At 38.9% G+C, this 19,819-nt stretch overlaps 2 protein-coding genes across 3 annotated transcripts in view; one reads left to right on the top strand and one right to left on the bottom strand.

The window, feature by feature from the left end:
• Window positions 1-3,841, top strand: part of si:ch211-220f16.2 (putative leucine-rich repeat-containing protein DDB_G0290503) — a 55,428-nt gene extending 51,587 nt beyond the window's left edge. For both annotated transcript variants that reach the window (XM_067419763.1, XM_067419762.1), the window contains exon 21: window positions 2,950-3,841. In XM_067419763.1, the coding sequence (XP_067275864.1) occupies window positions 2,950-3,111 (162 nt within the window). In that variant the 3' untranslated portion in view covers window positions 3,112-3,841. The remainder of the gene's footprint in view (window positions 1-2,949) is intronic.
• An 8,308-nt stretch (window positions 3,842-12,149) lies between these two features.
• Window positions 12,150-19,409, bottom strand: LOC137043479 (protein phosphatase 1 regulatory subunit 3E). The gene has a single exon (XM_067419764.1). It carries the CDS (start codon window positions 18,691-18,693, stop codon window positions 17,773-17,775), a length of 921 nt encoding a protein of 306 aa, XP_067275865.1. The 5' UTR covers window positions 18,694-19,409; the 3' UTR covers window positions 12,150-17,772.
• Between the last annotated feature and the right edge of the window lie 410 nt (window positions 19,410-19,819).

Genomic DNA, 19,819 nt, shown 5'->3' with positions numbered 1-19,819 from the left:
TTTTCTGTTTACTGTTTCTTATTTTTTACAGTAGGCCTGCATGATAAATAGCCTATAATAAATCATTAAACTAGATGAGATAAAATAAACCATGCATACAGGTCGACATTCTCTTGAAAGTGGAACATTTCTGATTAAATGTAAAAATAAATTTCTCAAATGACAAAAATCGTTGTGATTTTATAATTTTGAGCAAAATAATGAGGATTATCAATGAAGCATGACAAAAAGTAGACTAAAATTCTCAGACATTTAGTCAACTGTAGTCAACAAAACAGTAAACGGTTGACTAAATATGATAACTAAAAAGCACATTTGACAAAAAAAAAGGACTAAGACTGAGACTATGTTTACAGTGCATATGGAAAGTGTTCACATCACTTCACTTTTTACATATTTTGTTGTTACATCCTTATTCCATTTTATTTTAACTTCAATCAATACCCCATAAAGACAACATAAAATAGGTTAGTTTGAAAGTTTTGAAAATTTATTACAAATAAAAACAAAAAGTTGATTGGACATGATCTGGAAAGGCACACAGTTGTCTATACAGTATAAGGTCCCACAGTTAACAGTGCATGTCAGAGCACAAACCAAGCCATGAAGTACAAGGAATTGTTTGTGGACCTCAGAGATGTGATTGTATCGAAGCACAGATCTGGGGAAGGGGACAGAAACATTTCTGCAGCATTGAAGGTCACAATGAGAACAATGGAAGAAGTTTGAAACCACCAGGACACTTCCTAGAGCTGGCCAAGAACCGGATGGTCACTGACAGAGCTCCAGCATTTCTGTGGAGAGAGGAGAAACTTCCAGAAGAACAACCATCTCTGCAGCACTTCACCAATCAAGCCTGTATGCTAATGTGGCCAGATGGCACATGACAGCCTGCTTGGAGTTTGCCAAAAGGCACCTGAAGGACTCTCAGACTAGGAGAAACAAAGATTGAACTCTTTACCTGAAAATGAAAACCTGCTCCAGAGCGCTCTGGACCTCGGACTGGGACAAAGGTTCGTTTTCCAACAGTACAACGACCCAAAGCATACAGCCAAGATAACAAAAGTGTGGCTATGGGACAACTCTGTGAATGTTCAAGAGTGGCCCAGCCAGAGCCCAGGCTTAATCTCTGGAGAGATCTGAAAATGGCTGTGACCCGACACTCTCCAGCCAACCTGATGGAGCTTGAGAGGTCCTGCCAAGAAGAATAGCAGAAAATGCCCAAAAATATGTGTGCCAAGTTTGAGCTATCATACTCAAAAAGACTTGAGGCTGTAATTGGTGCCAAAGGTGCTTCAGCAAAGTATTGAGCAAAGGCTGTGAATACTTATGTACAATAAGTGCAGGTAAACGTACTTGGAGGTACATAATTCGGGTGTTCCAAAAATGTAGGCAGAGTCACGTTTATTTTTCCCCCAAATAAATTTTTCACATTGTTATTACAGGGTATTGTTTGCAGAATTGAGGAAAAAAAATATTATTATTTTGGAATAAGGGTATAACAACAAAATGTGGGAAAGGTGAAGACCTGTGAATACTTTCCAGATGCACTGTAAAAGAATAGCTGTCAAATGTTCAATGTACTAGTTCAATTTTGATGTTTAAAAATTTATCAAACAAAGTTGCATCAGCTCTAAAGCAGCTCTGCGGAAAACAGTGCTGTATAAATTAGGCTTCCTTTAAGAAAACATCCATCCGGTTTGTTTTTTCTGGAAAAAGAACCTACAGATGCAGTTAAGAAAAGTTTGTGATCAACTTTTTTCAGTCTGCCTTGTCATCGGCCACTTTTCCTGTTATCCTTGGTTGTGTATCATTAGTGTTTTCAAAAAGTGTTTTTTTTTCTTTCTTTTCTTTTCTTTAATTGGGATTGAGATGAAGACCAGACTACATATTACAAGTGATCAATGCAGAAATATCGGTCATTTCAGAGGGTTCACAAACTTTTTGCGACTCTACTTCCTGACTCTAAATCTACACATTTGCCCTCATTTATCAATCTAACGTAGAAACGAGCACAGACCCGGGCGCAGAAATCATCTTACGACAGGGTTAACGTGTGACTCATGAAACATTCATATGGCACCAATCCTATCGTACTAATAAAAATCATACATTGATTCTCATTTCAATTCTCTGCCAGATTTGCTATGCTGCACGCAAGTTCACGCTATCTCAAAAACTTGCGTACACGAGCTCAGACCTGACGTGAGATTATTTCGTAGCCCCCGCTCACGTCCATGTTGATAAATGGCAAGTTTTGCGTAAAAACGGCCGTACGCTTTTTCTGTCGTACATTTTTTTTAATAAATGAGGCCCATTATGCTTATAAGTGAACTCCCATGCTAGCCTGACAAGCCAGACCCACATCAAGATGTTTGGTCTGGAAACTCACCATAGACAGGGCTCAATCCGAGGGGCGGGATGAACGATTGTCTTTCAGACTCCCTCTGCACGCGATAGGATAGCGCTACCACCAACCAGAGCAACGAAGGTGAAACAGAGCTTGTTGATAGATTAAACATTCGCCGTATCCGGTCAGCAAAACTCCGAACACATCTTCCCTTTTTAAGAATGACTTCAGTGCCGTTCTTTGTTCTTTTCTCTGAGAAAAGCTTAACTCCAAGTCTTCCAGAGTCGCGGTCAAAGCTGATTCGAAAGACCGCCGTTCGTCAGCTTCTGTGTTTACTAGAAGCACGCAAACGCAACTCGGCCATCGTCATTATGGCCCCGCCCACCGACTCGATACACGATGTGATTGGCCCGGCAAGAGTTTGGCGTTTACAGCTCAGAAGTGTATTGAGAGTTGCTAGACGACACTCACGGACAGATTAAATTTGTTGCCGCTAGGGTGCGTCTAGATTTCTAGGCTACTCCCATGCTGTAGTAATGCTCATTTTTGAGTGTGCCTACATTTTGAGCTGTGCTTTGAAATCTTGTCTTTTTTTTTAGATGAAGAGCGGGGTTCACCGGTGCCAGCGTTTGCTCAAAGGAAGGAGCATGTACTGCTGTTCCAAACTACTGCCATCCAGGGGGAAGTCACGCTACGTATTCATTGGCTACCTTCTTATGCTTCATGTGCTGGTGTTCGTGTGCCTCAGTTGGTCTCTTTAGAGAACAATTGTCATCAAAATCACGCCTGCATAAATTGTTGTGAGCAGAGTAAGAGAAGGTCTACAATACGAACTCTTCCACTTTCTGTTATGCGTCAAATAAACAGAGTATGAATGTTTTTTTTATTGTTGCCCTCTCAAATGGTGTAAAGCAGAATGGTGAACTGTGGTTTTCTTCAACCTCGAACTGAAACTTAACATGACACACTGGTTACATAATAGACTTTAACACCAGCATTTATAATGGAGAGACCTCATGTACTTTGACAGGTACGCAGATGGACATTAGACGTTTATCTGATGTTAATGCTATGCACTGAAATCTTAAATTTAGTTTAGCAGTTATGTTTTACCATTCTAATTTATTTAATGTTGTATGTGTGCAGAGAGAATATTGAGTTAATGTTTTATTGGTATGCTAAATGTGCAAAACTTTTAGCAGCCATTATAAGCAAGAAAACGCACATTGTGAGAAGCTTTACATAGATCTTTTATGAATATGATTGTTGCAATGCAGAAACGCTGGAATTGAAACATGGTTTATTTTGAGGGTTGATTGTATATGTGGAATTTACTTGTAGTATAAAATTCTCTGATTAATTTTTTTTGTAGAGCCACAAAGTTATTATTTTGCAAATCAGTCACACTACCCTGTTGTGCAATACTATCTATAAATGGAGTGATATAAGAAAAAGAGTGAATCTTTGTTGAATTAAACTACTGAGACCTTCCATATTGTCTAGTTTATTTTTATATGCGTCTATTTCTTTTCTTTCCTGTACCTAAGCAGTAAGACTTTTGCTATTAAAGGAACTGTATGTAAGAAAATATATTTCAATTAATCATAAAATGGCCCTGATATGCCAATAAAAATTAAGAAATCATGTTAATTTCACATATCACTGGCAACAGTATTCCAGTCAGGATATTGTCATTTAAAAGCCCTCAACTGATGTTGATATGTTGTGTTTTGGCCTGAAGCTCCGCCCTCCACCTATCGACCAATCATGAAGTCAGTAGTGTTTGGGCATCCGGGTTGCCAGCTCTGCTCAAGTTACCACAGCTGTAGCTACAAATGTTCCTACTGATCCAGGGGGAGAGGAGATAGGGATTGCAGTACCAGTTTTGGCCACAATCTTACATACACTTCCTTTAAATAGTAATTAAGATTTAAAGGCACACACAGTTTTTCGACGCTAGAGGTCGCCTATTCAAAACAAAGGTGCAGCTTGATGATGCCGAGATTGAGCGTGGAATCTTGGGAGTTATTGATCTGCATCCGAAACCTGGAAAATGCTGCCTTCGGAGGACACATTTGAAGGCAGGAAGGCATCAAGCTGCTTCCGAATCTAATGTTTGCTTCACTTCCTGTCTCCTGAGAGACCTTCATCTGATTGATTTTTGAAGGCAGCATACATAGTATATCCTTGGCTGCCTTTGATATCCCACAATCCTGTGCTTTCCATTCAGTGACAGTTGAGCTGGATTTTTTTTTTTCAACATTCTTGGAAACATTTGGGATAATGTAAGTACAAGGCAACAAAATATATAACATTTTCTAGTGGTTTTTAGATATTTGAATCAATTTTTTTTTTTACATATTGTGCCTTTAAGACAAACACTTAGTGGCCTTTAATTAAATTTTACAAAATATTTATTTTCTATGTACTATATTAATATCAGTATTATATCCTATATAGTAACTGTCAGAAATGATGTGTCTGGCTGAGTGAATGTTTGTGCAACACTACTTTTTACTTCCCAACAATGCTCTTCATTACAGTATGCAAGTGCCTATCTGGTGCAATAGATTCATCTATATGCTTATTGAGGACTGTCGGAGCAATTCAAGATCAGGATGGTACTTCTGGGGAAGAAATCAGTTGTACTCTATACAAATGTATACCATTTGTTTCACAGGACGTGTTTTTACGTTCCAATACATTTCAAGACAATACATTGATTTCAAATGTCCAAGTCCTCTTCAGTACTTTAAAACACATTTGGTAGCAATTACAGCCTCAAGTCTTTTTGTATGATGCGACACCTACACCTTGCACACCTGGATCTGGATTTGGCATCTCTAGAGATGTTTGCTTTCAAGTCTGGGCTCTGGGACCCTCAAGGAATTTTTTTAGGGATAGTTATCTTTCTGCAAGTTTTTCATAACTCACAACATGAGCTCTGGAGCTCAACCAGAGTGACCATTGGGTTCTTCGTCACCTTTATTTACCAAAGCCCTTCTTCCCCTGATTGCTCAATTGGCTGTTCTAAATGTCTTCCATTTATTAAGAATTGTTAAGGCTGTGCTCTTGAGAAGCTTTAATGCAGCACAAATGTTAAACTTCCCCAGATTTGTGCCTTGACATAATCCTGTGTTTAAGCTCTAGAGGCAGTTATTTTGACCACATTGGTTTTTGCTTTGATGCATTTTGATAGATTGTTGAAAACAGCTCTACAATAAAAAAATATTTAAAAAAAATAAGTTACCTGGTTGCCTTAAATTTTTGAGTTAATTGAAATTAAAAATGTGAGAATTGAGAATTGACAACCTTTATTCAAAATTATAAAAATTTTGTAATCATACTGGGTAATTGTGTTTTATTTGTGATGAGTAAAACATGCCAAATTGTGCTATTTTCACGATTTATCAAATTTTTATGTGGTTCATGAATACATGAATATTTTTCTATTAAGAGTTTCTATTTATTAAACCAACTTTCTTCATTGTATCAACTCAAATTTTTAATCTCAATCTTCTTTTACTTTTTCTTTTGGCTGTTCCCTTCAGGGGTCACCACAGCGAATCATCTGCCTCCATCTATTCCTGTCCTCTGTATCCTCTTCTCTCAGACCGACTTCCTTCATGTCCTCCTTCACTACATCCATAAACCTCCTCTTTAGTCTTCCTCTCGACCTCCTGCCTGGCAGCTCTAACCTCAGCATTCTTTTACTAATATATTCACTCTCCCTCCTCTGAACATGTCCAACCATCTCAACCTAGCCTCTCTAACTTTCTCCAAAACATCTCACATATGCTGTCCCTCTGATGTACTCATTCCTGATCCTATCCATCCTCGTCACTCCCAAAGAGAACCTCAACATCTTCAGCTCTGCTACCTCTAGCTCTTCCTCCTGTCTTTTCCTCATTGCAACTGTCTCCAAACCATTCAACGTCGCTGGTCTCACTACTGTCCTGTACACCTTTCCTTTCTTTCTTGCTGGTACACTTTTATCACACAACAGACCTGACACTTTTCTCCACCCATTCCAACCTGTGCCTGCACACGCTTCTTCACCTCTTTTCCACACTCCCCATTGCTCTGGACCTTTGTCCCTAAGTACATAAAATCCTACACCTTCTTTACCTCTTCTCCCTGTAACCTCACTATTCCACTTGCCTCTCTCTCTCATTCACACACATGTATTCTGTCTTGCTGCGACTAACCTTCATTTATCTTCTCTCCAGAGCAAACCTCCACCTCTCTAGACTTTCCTCCACCTGCTCCCTGCTCTCACTACAGATCACAATGTCATCCGCAAACATCATAGTCCATGGAGATTCCTGTCTGACCTCATCTGTCAGCCTGTCCATCACCTGTCCATCACCACCGCAAACAAAAAGGGGCTCAGAGCCGATCCTTGATGCAGTCCCACCTTCACCATGAAGTCCTCTGTCTCACCTACGGCACACCTTACCACTGTCCTACTGCTCTCATACATATCCTGTACCACTCTAGCATACTTCTCTGCCACTCCAGACCTCCTCGTACAATACCACAGCTCCTCTCTTGGCACTCTGTCATATGCTTTCTCTAAATCTACAAAGACACAATGCAGCTCTTTCTGACCCGCTCTGTACTTCTCCATTAACATTCTCAAAGCAAATAAAGCGTCTGTAGTGCTCTTTCTTGGCATGACACCATACTGCTGCTCACAAATGTCCACTTCTCCCCTTAGCCTTGTTTCCACTACTCTTTCCCACAACTTCATTGTATGGCTCATCAGCTTAATACCTCTGTAGTTTCCACAACTGCATATCTCCCTTGTTCTTGTTGCACCAAAACACTTCTCCTCCATTCCTCAGGCATCCTTTCACTCTCTAAAACCTTGTTGAACAGCCTAGTTAAAAAACTATACTGCCATCTCTCCTAGACACTTCCATACCTCTACTGGTATGTCAACAGGACCAACTTCCTTTCCTCTCTTCATCCTCTTCAAAGCTCTCCTAACTTCACCCTTTCTACTTCCTGGTCAACAATATTTGCCTCTACAACTCTTCTCTCCCTGTCATTTTTCTCATTCATCAGTTCCTCAAAGTACTCCTTTCAATTTTTTTATTTAAATAAATACAAAATTTTAAGGCAATAAGGTTACTTACTTTTTAAAGTTAAACCAACAATATTTTTTTTTGCAGTGTACCGGTTTGAGCCCCAGCTGAGCCAGGAGGCCTTTCTGTGTAGAGTTTGCATGCTCTCATGCTCTCTCTCTCCGTGGGTTTCCTCCAGGTGGTTGCACAAGTTTGTGCACTTAGTGCTGGGGTGCATTAGTAGGAAGGGCATCCGGCCTAAAACCTAATCGATGTGCAGATATTCTACTGTGGCAACCCCTAAAGATAGCAGCCGAAGGAGAGTGCTGTGGGGTGCAACGGAGCTAACGGCTCCACAGGGTAAAAGGCTCCTTTGATTTTATTTTCCTCTAAACCACAAGATGGTACAAAAACTTGCCCCTGTCAACACTTTCCAAAACATTCGCTTTTCATGATGCACCTTAAAATGTGTCTGATCTTTGATGCAAAAAAGAATCGAATATATAAATATTGAATATATTTTGAGACAAAGGTCATCTTAATGATTTTCAGTTTTTTTTTCAAAGTAATTAAAGCAAGTTTTTCAATAAGAAGAAGAATATGTAAAAGTACACTCTAAAAACTGCTGGGTTAAAAACAACCCAAGTTGGGTTGAAAATGCACTAACCCAACAATTGGGTTGATTTTACCCAACGGTTGAGTTGTTTTAATCCAGCGGTTGGGTTAAATGTTGCTTAAGACAACCCAATGGCTGGGTTAAAACAACTCAGCCATTGGGATAAAACGACCCAATTTGTTGGGTTAGTGCATTTTCAACCCAACTTGGGTTGTTTTTAACCCAGCATTTTTTAGAGTCTATGGTATTTGGGGTAAAAGGCGCCCCTGCTGTTGGAGCTAAAGGCACAATAATTAACATGAAAAGAAATATCTGGCTGACTTTCCCATTTGTTGACACAACATGGTTAGATTCAGATTTTAAATATCATATATTAAGTTGGGTGTCCACCTAGAGATAATCACCAAAAAATAAGGTTCTGCCACTGCAAAGAAAAGTAACAGTCCTTATCGTTGTGACTGACAAAACGGCAATGACTTGTAGCTGTAACGCGTAAAGTAGATTTTACGGCATGCTGAACAAACTGGAAATTATTTTTTAGATCTTTGGCATGGATGTACAATATTCAATTACCCACTTTATCTGACTTCATGTTCCTAAAGGCATTGTCATTGGTATGATGGTGCTCCCCTCTGTGATTGGGTAAAAACAAAGACTACACTCTTAATAAAAATAGTACCACTAATAGGGTTCCAGTTTAGGGTTCTTTGGCTATTAATAGCATAAACCCTTTTATAAGGTTCCATAAAGAATCATGCCTTATAAAACATTTTTAATAATGGTTTCGCTTTATTAATAATTTCATATTTTATTAATATTATGTTTTTTTTTGTCTGACTGGCTGGCCTCATATACTAGGATCATTAGAAAGTCACTAGGAAGTCATTTCAATAGGTACTTTCATTTTTGTTGTTGACACAACATTTTGTTAACACACACACAATGAGAGGTGGATACATAATAGGATTTTTAATACCCGATGTCACAGATAGGCCTACATGTTAACCTGATGACACATAATTACTATAAAAAAAGAAATAGAACTTTTAAAAACTAATACATAACCAATAGGCCCAAATATGTTATTAAGAGGTAACAAGGAAACAAGTTTTCCATGAAATTATTTGCTTAGCACTTTGTACCAAGTGGTGCAAGTGAAGCTTTGGACAACAGATCATATCGTTAGAAAAAGTTTAAACTGTGATCCCGGTGGTATTCTTGCAGAAATTTAACAAAACTGAAACATTAAAGTTATCTGAATTGTTTCATTGTTTTGAGTTTTATGAACTTCTTTTTTATTTTTTATTTAGACAAACTTAAATTTATCTGATACTGGGATGGGATTTCATGATGAGTGGAGCATGAGCTTGGTTTGAGATATATGTTATTTGTGCTATATCTTTCAGCAATTGCATGCTAATGTAGTCGAAGTATTGTGTTACCAATAAGCATTTGCTGAATTAGTTAGCTATAGTTAGCTAAATTCCCACTACTAAAAATATTTTAATTGAGATAACATGATAATTTTAAATCAAATTAACTTAAAACTGCAGTCCGTAAGTTTTGTCTCCTTTGTCGCCATCAGTTTGAAACCTGCTATCGCAGTTATTCGCGGAATTATCACCTGTAAGTGTGTTGTGCATTGGTAGGGCTCCGCTGTGCGGATAAATGTAATGTTTTTTGAGGAGTTTGTGTGGCTGTCATTCATTCACCGCACCGGTGTGGATACTGTACTACAGATTCTACATCTTGGATTATGACCAAAATAATTTTCATCGGAAAATGTAAACTAAACAAGTAAATGACATAAACAAATAACAAAATAAACAACGCTACCAATGGCGATTCAATCTAATGATCGCTTAGCTCATATCACATCAACACATGCGCATTATTATTATTATTATTATTATTATTATTATTATTATTATTGTCATGTGACTATGTTACATTTTTGTTAAATTTCTGCACAGTCTAATCTTTTGCTTTTGACTATGAGTGAATGATGATTGTCACTGATGATTGTCATTTGGACCTTTCTGGATTACAATCCACCATCAAAATGATCATTTTTATTATTCTAGCTGCTGTGAGAAAAGACTATAAATGACCACCACCTGCATCAAACAAAGAATCAAACGGTCGCAAACCAGCAGATTGATTTGTGATTCATATCGCCAATGTCACGTGATTTCAGCAGTTTGCCAGTTTGACACGCGATCTGAATCTTGAATCATGACCGTTTGATTCTTTATTTGAGGAACACGGAAGAGAAGACAATGCTGAATAAAGTCGTATTTTTTGTTCTTTTTGGATCAAAATGTATTGTCGACGCTTCAAAAGAGTCACCTGAACCAACTGATGTCACATATGGATTACTTTGATGATGTTTTCATTACCTTCTGGATGTGGACAGCAAGTGGGGTTGCACTTACAAAGGATAGAAAGCCCTCGGACTAAATCTAAAATATCTTAAACTGTGTTCCGAGGGTGAACAGAGGTCTTACGGGTGTGGAACAACATTAGGGTGAGTCATTAATGACAGAAATGTCATTTTTGGGTGAACTAACCCTTTATTGACGCAAAGAAGAACAAAGAAGATAACTATACCAGTACCACTCAAATTATAACACATTGCTTACATTTGTAAAGGTAAGGATATAATTTGAACAGAGAAAATATGCACTTGCTTGCACAAATGCTGGCTATGCACTTGCAAAAAAATGGATTTTTGGATCATTTTCCAAAAAGTTATGGACTGCAGCTTTAAAATGTTCAAGTTAACCTAACCGATTACCTCACCTATTTTTTTGAGCTTTGCTAACTTGTTCTGGTCTACAGTTTATAGCATTTGTACATTATTTAAATGTTTTTTTATGGTACTGTTTTTCATAATAAATACCACATAAACCACATTTTACCATGGTAGTGGTGTTATATGTGTGGTATATGGTTATCACAATCTAAATACTATACAGTCAAACCAAAAATATTCAGACACTAGATATCATTTTTTACTAGTGGGTGCAGGACACTATAGTTGATTTATGTGAGGATAATGTGAAAAAAAGGCTGAAGGTGTCTGAATAAATTTTGGATTGACTGTATATGACCAATGGTAATTTTAATAAAAGTAGAGTCCTAAAACTTAAACCGTCAGAGTATTTAAAATGTACCCAATAAATTAGGTTATTAAATTTTTTTGTTAAAGGAAGTGTATGTAAGATTGTGGCCAAAACTGGTACTGCAATCACTTTCAAATGACTGTAGAGCAGTGTATCCCCTCTCCCCCTCCCCCCTGACTCGAGGTTGCCAGATTGGCTGCAGGATCCAGCAGGAACGTTTGTAGCTGCAGCTGTGGTAACTAGAGCAGAGCTGGCAACCCGGATGCTGAAACACTACTGACTTCATGATTGGTCGATAGGTGGAGGGCGGAGCTTCAGGCCAAAACACAACATGTCAACATCAGTTGAGGGCTGCAACAACAACTTTTAAATAACAATATCCTGGCCGGACTACTGTTGTCAGTCATATTAGTATTTAACATTAACATGATTTCTTAATGTTTAGTGACATATCAGGGCCATTTTATGATTAATTGAAATATATTTCTTACACACAGTTCCTTTAAATATAGACTACCTCTGCATCCCAGCTCAAGCTACTGTCAAATGTGCATTTCTAAGAGACAAAACATGTAACAGCATTAATATTACATGCCTGCACTGAAAACTGTGCCAGGCAACAAAGTCAGGCAACATAAACCAGTTTAGTTTGAAACAATATGCTCAATATGCCCATTAAAAGCTGAGAAATTAATTTTCTGTTGAGATATTGATTTTGTTAGAAAAAGAAAGGCTGAATGTTCTACCTCAGATTTGTGAAATGTTCCCCCCCCCCCCTTTTTTTTTTTTTTTTACCAAGCTAAAGATTTTATTATTGGGAAGCCAAAATAAAAGATTACCATAACACTTAAAACTAAAATAAAAATGTATTATTTGATCTAAACAAGTAAAATTAGAAGACAGAGCACTGGCAGTCCAAGTGAATGATCCTATGAGAGTTTTCTATCTGATGTTAACTTAGTTCTAAGTAGGGTTTGAGTGACTTCAAATGACACTTTACCACAACATTATTTTATTAGCATTGAGGTGTGTGAGTTTACCCCGTCAACACTTAACACAGATGAAAGAACAATGAGGTTATTTTTCTATTACAGTGAATTTTGATTCCTTGCGATTTCTGTACATGCAAGCAGAAGACATACAGTGTTACTATTCAAAAGTAAAACAATGATTAACAACATGACACACTGATATAACAGCAAAACAGAAACATTAAAGACAGGTATTGCATAGGTTATGTACGCATACAAAATGTCTTTTGTGAAACAAGAAGTTCATTTGAGGGGTTTTTCGTCCACGAGGATGAAGCTACCTTTGAACAACAAATTATTACAGCACAACAAGAACAATAAAGCCTATTCCCTCAAAGAGAAAACATTACAAAGAATGAATATTCGGATGTTAAACATAAAATTGTTCATTTGTGCAAGAGTCATTCACCCACTATAGATATGCATTTAGAAAGTATTCAGACCCCTTCCCTTGTAGTCATATGCTACAATGTGTTTTTTTGTCACATCGATCTGCGCTCCATACAAACCAAAAAACATAGTAACAGAAGATTTATTAAAAAGGACACAAGCTGAAATATAACATTGATATGCTGTCATACATTAAAATTTCAGGTGCATCCCATTACTCCTGATAATCTTTCAGATGATTTATTTGAGAATAAGTTTGCAACATAACAAGAGGCAGAAACAATAAAAGTTCTGAATCCTTTCTAAATGCACTGCATAACTTGTCGTGCAGATGCTCTGTTCATACTTTGTAAAAGGTTCAGCGTTACAATCATTTGTCATTCAGTAATAAACTTCTCAATGTGCAGCTGAAGACCCAAAAAGCCTTAAAGAAAAGTGCTTAACCATTCTTGACTCATGCAAAAACGTTTATAGGGTGGTGCTTCGGGCGACATCATTTTCTATGTTCAACCATCAACTGTAGCCGAGTACAAGAGGATCAGAAAGTCATTTAATCTGCCCTGTGATCCTATATCTCAGCTTCAGTAGCAGTTATTCACAAGCCTATACATCTACAGGTAACGGGAACAGTCTTTGATATAACCGTTTCAGTGTGCTTTCACCATTCAAACTAGTGAGATGACCAAACGGTATGGCTTGAAATACTTCTCTGATCCCATACCCGTCTAACTAAAAATAACGCTTAGCTCAGACAAGACATAGCTTACACAATGTGAGGTATATTAAACACGTTCTACTGTTTTAGCATTAAAGCTTACAACTTCAGTGTAACAGTTAAGGTCTGGGCTTTATAAATGTTAATTTTCCCTGAAAATACCTATGCTCTTTTGGTTTTGTACTAAAAAAAATAATTATTCAATATACTCACATCTGATTAAAAAGAGGATAACTCAAATTACAGGAAGAGCAACCTCTGATTTGATTAAGATTACATTGTAAAAATAAATAATAATGCAAGGATGAATTTTTCACAAGACCAGCAACATGCATTAAATAGATCTAGCCCGCGCCAAAAATACTTGTTTGTTAATGTTCATATGGCAGTTTACAGAAAGTGGTGGTTTATAGTTCTAAAAAGTTACAAATATAAGCATTTTTCCTAACATTTTGCTTCAGAAGACTGGGTTCATATGGATTATCATTTATTTTGAAGCGCCAACATTCGGACACCCAAGACATTCAGAGATGAAATATTGCTCTAAAATATTTGTGTACATCTAAAGAAAGAAAAGAGAGAGAATTTTTATTTTTTGGTGGACTATCCCTTTAAGAGAGGACTTCACCTGATTTTAAAGGTGCACTATGTAACATTTGTTCAGTAAAATATCCAAAAACCACCAGGCCAGTGTTATATATTTTGTTCAATTGAGTACTTACAATATCCCAAATGTTTCCAACTATTTGTAAATTGTGAGAAAATTGCTATTTTAACCAATGAACCGGGACGTGTGAGGGAGTCGCCTGTCAATTGTGTCATATCGTTACCATCAGTTTCTGTTTTTTTGTTTTTATTTTGCAGAAACGCTTTACTCTTAAGACCTGTTCACACCAGGACGATTTTTGCGCGCATTTAACGCCGACGTTTAACGCCTTGTGTATTTTAACGTGTATTTTAACGCCTAAAATACGCCTTGGGTTTGCTTTTTTTTTGAGCTCGCCGCTTTTGTTCACGTGCCTTGAGATGTTTTACAGGAAAACACGACTTGGTGGCGCTCAAGCACAAAACTGCCTTGCTGAGCACACATTGATACAACAAAGAAGTAGTAAGTAGACATAGACAGTAAAAGAAATGGACAGAGCGTTCCCATAGACTTCAACGGCGGAAAGTGAAGTCAGTAAGAAGCACTCACTTCCTGATAGCTGAGCGAACTGCGCAGACTCAGACTGAGCCTGACGACATAGATGTGACGTGAGCCTCCTGTCTGACAGCTGTGGGTCTTCTAGTAGTTGTGGAAAGAGAAATCTGAATCCCGTTGTTTAAATATTTTCTCCCGCTGCTTTTGGCTCACTATGGGCTTCTCCCCATTCTTCTCCCTTGACTTTATGTCTCCACGTCCCCCCGACTGCCTCATAGACAGTAAAAGATTGTTTCTGAGCGTCTCCTCCTGTCTATACGGTAATTTCTCTACTGTGCGACAGAGTCGCGTTGGTTATGACGCAATCGTTAGCCTATTTTTACAAAAACAGCTTCTACGGGGCGATAGTGTAAGATACAAGGTAACGGAGCCTTTAATGCATTGCGTGTTTCTTTCGAAATAAACAATCGACAAATGGAGTCTTTAAACGCCTCAGATGTAAAGTTATTCACTGTCAAAGTGACTCAAAAATGAATGGGAGTCAATGGGATGCTAACAGCAGGTGATGGCTTGGTTAGCAATGGCTGCCCACATGGAAGGTATGCATTCCGAGGGATGGATTACCCCCTTGGTGAATGGGTTTGGCACGCATGCATGTAAATACCACAGACTGTAAAAAAATACGGATGTAGTGTCCGTGACGTGACCCATAGGATTCCGATAAGCCGTTCTGAAGCATAAAGTAGAGACGAGCTGGCCGTTGCCATCTTGCTAGCGCGTCATAGCGTGTCACTCCTGGATAACAGAAAATGGGCAAAGAGGCGGAATGTGGGCGGAGCTTAGGTGACGCAACGACTATAGATGCCGGATAAATGGCTATCCACCTGTCACTGAAAGTGGCCATGCCCTTAATTATGCAGAACTTTAAGGCTTTATATAACGTAAACGAATGAGTTATATAAAAAAAAAATCACCCCCCTCAGTTGTCATGAAGGGCAAAATTAGCCGTATAGACCAAAATCAAAATTTGTACCAGGCTGTAAACAATGTTTTTTTCTGCTGTAAAGTTGGGAATTTTAACATGGGACTCAAAGATATTCTGCTTCATTCTGGTCCCTAGTGGCCAGTTGAGGAATTGCAGTTTACATTACTTCCGTATTGGCTTCAAGAGAGATCGCGGGAGGTTGCCGCTGGGTAAATACCGTCTCTCTTCTTCTTCTGTGTGACAAGCGAGTGTCAGAAGCGTAAAGTGCCGCAGCACCACTTTGTGTACTGGGAGCGCCGTCTACTGAATTTACACGTTCACTCGGCGCAACGCCAGTGAAAATCAATTGGGTGTGAACACACAAGACGCGCTGCAAAACATCTCAAAAAATGCTGCCGATAAGTACGTGCGTTATTCGTCCCAGTGTGAACAAACCTTTACTGCAGTTTGCAACAAGTGTCATAGCAACTGCCGAGCAAATGCACAGAGTAACATCCTATCATTATTTTCAACACACTCAAATGTATATAATATACATCTCATACTCATGACCATTAAAGCGGAAGTGGCGGAATAAAAGTCCCACTGCTTGCAAGGCGTGTGTTGAGTTCATCTTATTAACAATCACTCCAGAGGCCTTGCTCAGCTCCCTCAATACTCGGTCCTGCTCTGCTTCATACTACAGTAATGTTAATAATCACATCCATGAACATGATTTCTGCCCAAGTCCTACCCTGATTCTTTTCCATCAGCTGCGATGTGAAAACCACATGTCCGAAGATTCTGCGCTCAAAACTAAGCTCATCAAACACTAGCAGATGGAAAAGTTACATAGTAAACCTTTAACAGTAAGATACAAAATCAATAGCCTGTTTGTTTGTGTATTTATAAGTTAACTGCTGCACATTTTTTCTTGCTACAGCAAGACGCTTGCCTCTGTAAATGTACTTATGGCCAAATCTTCTGCAGATAGGCTATAGCCTGACCTTAACCTTTAGCTGCAATTGGATGTGAAACATGCACGGTGATGCTGAAGCACCATGATTTCACTTGAATTTAAGAATAACAGGCACACTGGGGATTATTTAATCATTACACAATATACTAATACAGCACATGCATTGAATAATCCTGCTTTTTTAATGAATGCAGAATGGGGTTTTGTCTATGTGCACATCCATGTACTGCAAGCTAAACGATACGTTTTACACCAGTGGTAATATGCCTAATGTTACATTTGTCAAATGGTAGTTGGCTATCCGACCAGCCGCGGTTTGTCTGTAAGGGGGAGGTGAAATCAGCATTTTTTGGCGGGGTTAAAAGTCACATTCCGGCACTAAATATCACATTATTTGGGTCACTTCAACCTGCGGACATGAAAAACAGCCTGCCGCAACAGTGTTAAAGTAGCCAATTTCCGCGGGAAAACCACGGATGTGGCATGATACTAATAGGGGCAGTTAGTGCCTGGGCCCTTCCTAGCTCTACAGCGCCCCTCAATTTTCCAATGTAAATCTATGGTGGAAAATGGAACTGCAGCACACTTTAATTTAGAGCCATTGAGGCAAATTTCAGAAAGCCCCACTTATTGCACTTAAACCTCACAATATAATCACCTATGTGTATATCAGTCTGTATCAGGTCAGTAACATTTTTTTAATGCATATACTTGTTGATTAGGTAATTAGTTGGCTAGTTAGTATGTTATTCTTGTGTGGGGTAGCCTAGCATATCAAATTAATGAAAGTAGGCCAATAAATCCTTTAGTTTTAAACAACAAATACAACTTGGCTATGTTTGTTTTATGTTTGAGAATAGACATGAGTTTCTTTTCCTCACTGGAAGTTGCTCCACAACTTATTTTAAAACAACATTCGGAGGCAAAGAATGTCAATCACCGATAGAGCGCCACCCTCAGGCTGAATAACGCAACCTCTGACAAAAAAGGTAACGTTCTGCGTGTGTTCACTGTGCACGTGTGTTCAGCGATCACGATATCATATTATAGGTAATAGCTTACAGACTTAGCTTACAGAATCTGCTCTACCTACATTCACGGAGCTACTGACAATAATTTAAGTTTCCTTTCTCTACCTGACATCGATAAAACCACGACAAAATGCACAGACAAACAACGAACAATATGGTGTTCATTTTACTAATATGTGGTATATGCTACGTTTTTCATGGAAGGTCAGTAGTTTCCATACACTGCTGGAGAGGTTATAATCCTACTATGGCAAAGGCTTGGCTCATGACTATTACTTAACCAATTCGCCAATTGAAGGCTAGCCACATACCGTACTAATTAATATTCCTGAGCCAACCTTCGTCATGGCGGAATCGCGCACTAAATAAAATGGATCCAACCGTTTTCCCATTCCCTCGGGGGAGAAATTTTAAATCTGTGGCGTCTTACTCTGTAATTACTCCCATTGTTGTTGTCCCAAAATTCATCTCCTCCGACACAGTATTTGATGGCAAACTGCAGCGTTCCTCCAAAATCCAGAAAGGTCGGGGTGATGATTTTGAAGCTAAACTTGTCCGTCTGCCCGTCACTAGAATGGGGGACGTAATACGCCAGAACATCCACAAATGTCGTCCAGTTATTTAAGGTGTACCTCAAATAGACATTTTTCTCGAAAGCCACGTTAAGAACTCGCACAATCCCCGAGATGCTGAACTCATCAGCCTGAACAGACTCCAGTAAAACCTTCACTGCGATAACTCTTTCCATGAAGTCCGGCAGGGATCCTGGGTTCGTGAAGAGCAGCTCCATAAACACGGACTGGCTTGATGCGTTGGTCTTGTCGAAGTTGTTCAAGTGGAGAGCTCTGCCTTTTTTGAATTTGTCGATGATGCGCTCTGGAACCTCAGGCATATCTGTGTCGTCAAAGTGTTTGATAGAAAACAGGTCCAGTCCCAGAGCGTCGGCGAATCGTACTTTCTTTTGACAGATTGGGCTCCGGCTTCGCGCGATCTCTAATTTGGCTCTTTCAGCCGGTGTGGGGAGAGACTTGCACCTGCGACGCTGTGTCGGGCTTAGCGGGGGTTTCAGGAACGACTCTCTTCCTCTCGGCTTTTTATTCACAACGCTGATTTCTGACGGTTCACAGTCTCCATTCATATCCTCCTCTCCTTCCATGTCTTCTTCTCCGTCCTCCAGCTTTTGCTCTGGTGCTGCCAAGCTTCCGAACAGCCCAGCAATACAACTGTAGTTTCTGGGGATGCAGTTCTTTGGAGGCAGCATTACCACAGTCTCGGCTTCCATAAAATAGTCTGTAAAATCCTTTGAAAATGTACCAGTCGAGGTCTGATGCTAAGTGTCGGTCCGCATCATAGGCTGTGAAAGCGTGGAAGTCTGGAAGCTGCGATCGTTGATAGTACTGCGGATATCTGAACCAATCTTAGCCGAGATGCTTTTGCCGGCTGAATCCTACTATGGCAACGCTTTGGGTTATGAATATTAATTAGGTCAAACTGACGTTTTTGTGTTAACCTTCATCATTCGTGTGGTCAAGAAACGATATAAGCCAGTTTAGTTAATTCGCCAGCTGATTATTGCCTAACGCATACCTTTCAGCCTACTGGCTTGGGTGAAAGGCTCGTTTCTGATTAATATTCATGAGCCCATCCGTCAGATAGACACACCCCCTTCAGCAACACTCAGTCCGTGCGTTGGATCACGTCTCACAGTAGATAAAACACCGCAATTGCACTTCAGAGTAAAACATAGACTTTGGTTTTGACGCTCGGGAAACCCATCATTTATGTGGCTGTACAAAGTTTATACAACAATAGGCGCAAAAGGATTCATGTGAAAAACAAACAAACAGGCCTGTATAACGTACAACAATAATAAACATTCTGTGCATTCCAAATGCCTCAAATGGAATTAAGCACATTATACAAAATAAATGACCAAAACTACAATGTAGCAATAATGAATTTAATATTAAGATATGGAGACAAATTGCGTTTTTTAACAACAAAACCAGCTAGGTTCATAGACGCATATCTTAAAAAAAAGAACATATCAAAGAAAATACACGGTTATAATAACAAAACAGAATTTAACATAAAATAGAATTATAAACAGTAGACAGAGAGGCAAACAAACCAAACATTGAGCCATGGCCATGGGTAACAAAAAAATTAAGTTCAAAAGGAGCGAGACAGACGCATATCTTACGTGCACTAATGATGGCGTGCTCTTGTCTTTTTTCCACTACGTCATCCTCTTCAACGGTTGTCATGACAACTTGCCTCCAAACATTCGTTGTCCACAGTTTACTTATACAAATGAAATAGGGTACCATTTCATGTATTTAGACTTTTTTTTATTTTACAACATTACTACATTTAAGATGTCAGTGTTGTCAAAACAACGTAAGTTA

The sequence above is a fragment of the Pseudorasbora parva genome, chromosome 16 (genome assembly GCF_024679245.1).
Source record: "Pseudorasbora parva isolate DD20220531a chromosome 16, ASM2467924v1, whole genome shotgun sequence".
NCBI classification, from domain to species: domain Eukaryota; kingdom Metazoa; phylum Chordata; class Actinopteri; order Cypriniformes; family Gobionidae; genus Pseudorasbora; species Pseudorasbora parva.
The sequence above is the reverse complement of the archived record's forward strand: the minus strand, read 5'-3'. Positions and strand labels throughout refer to the sequence as shown.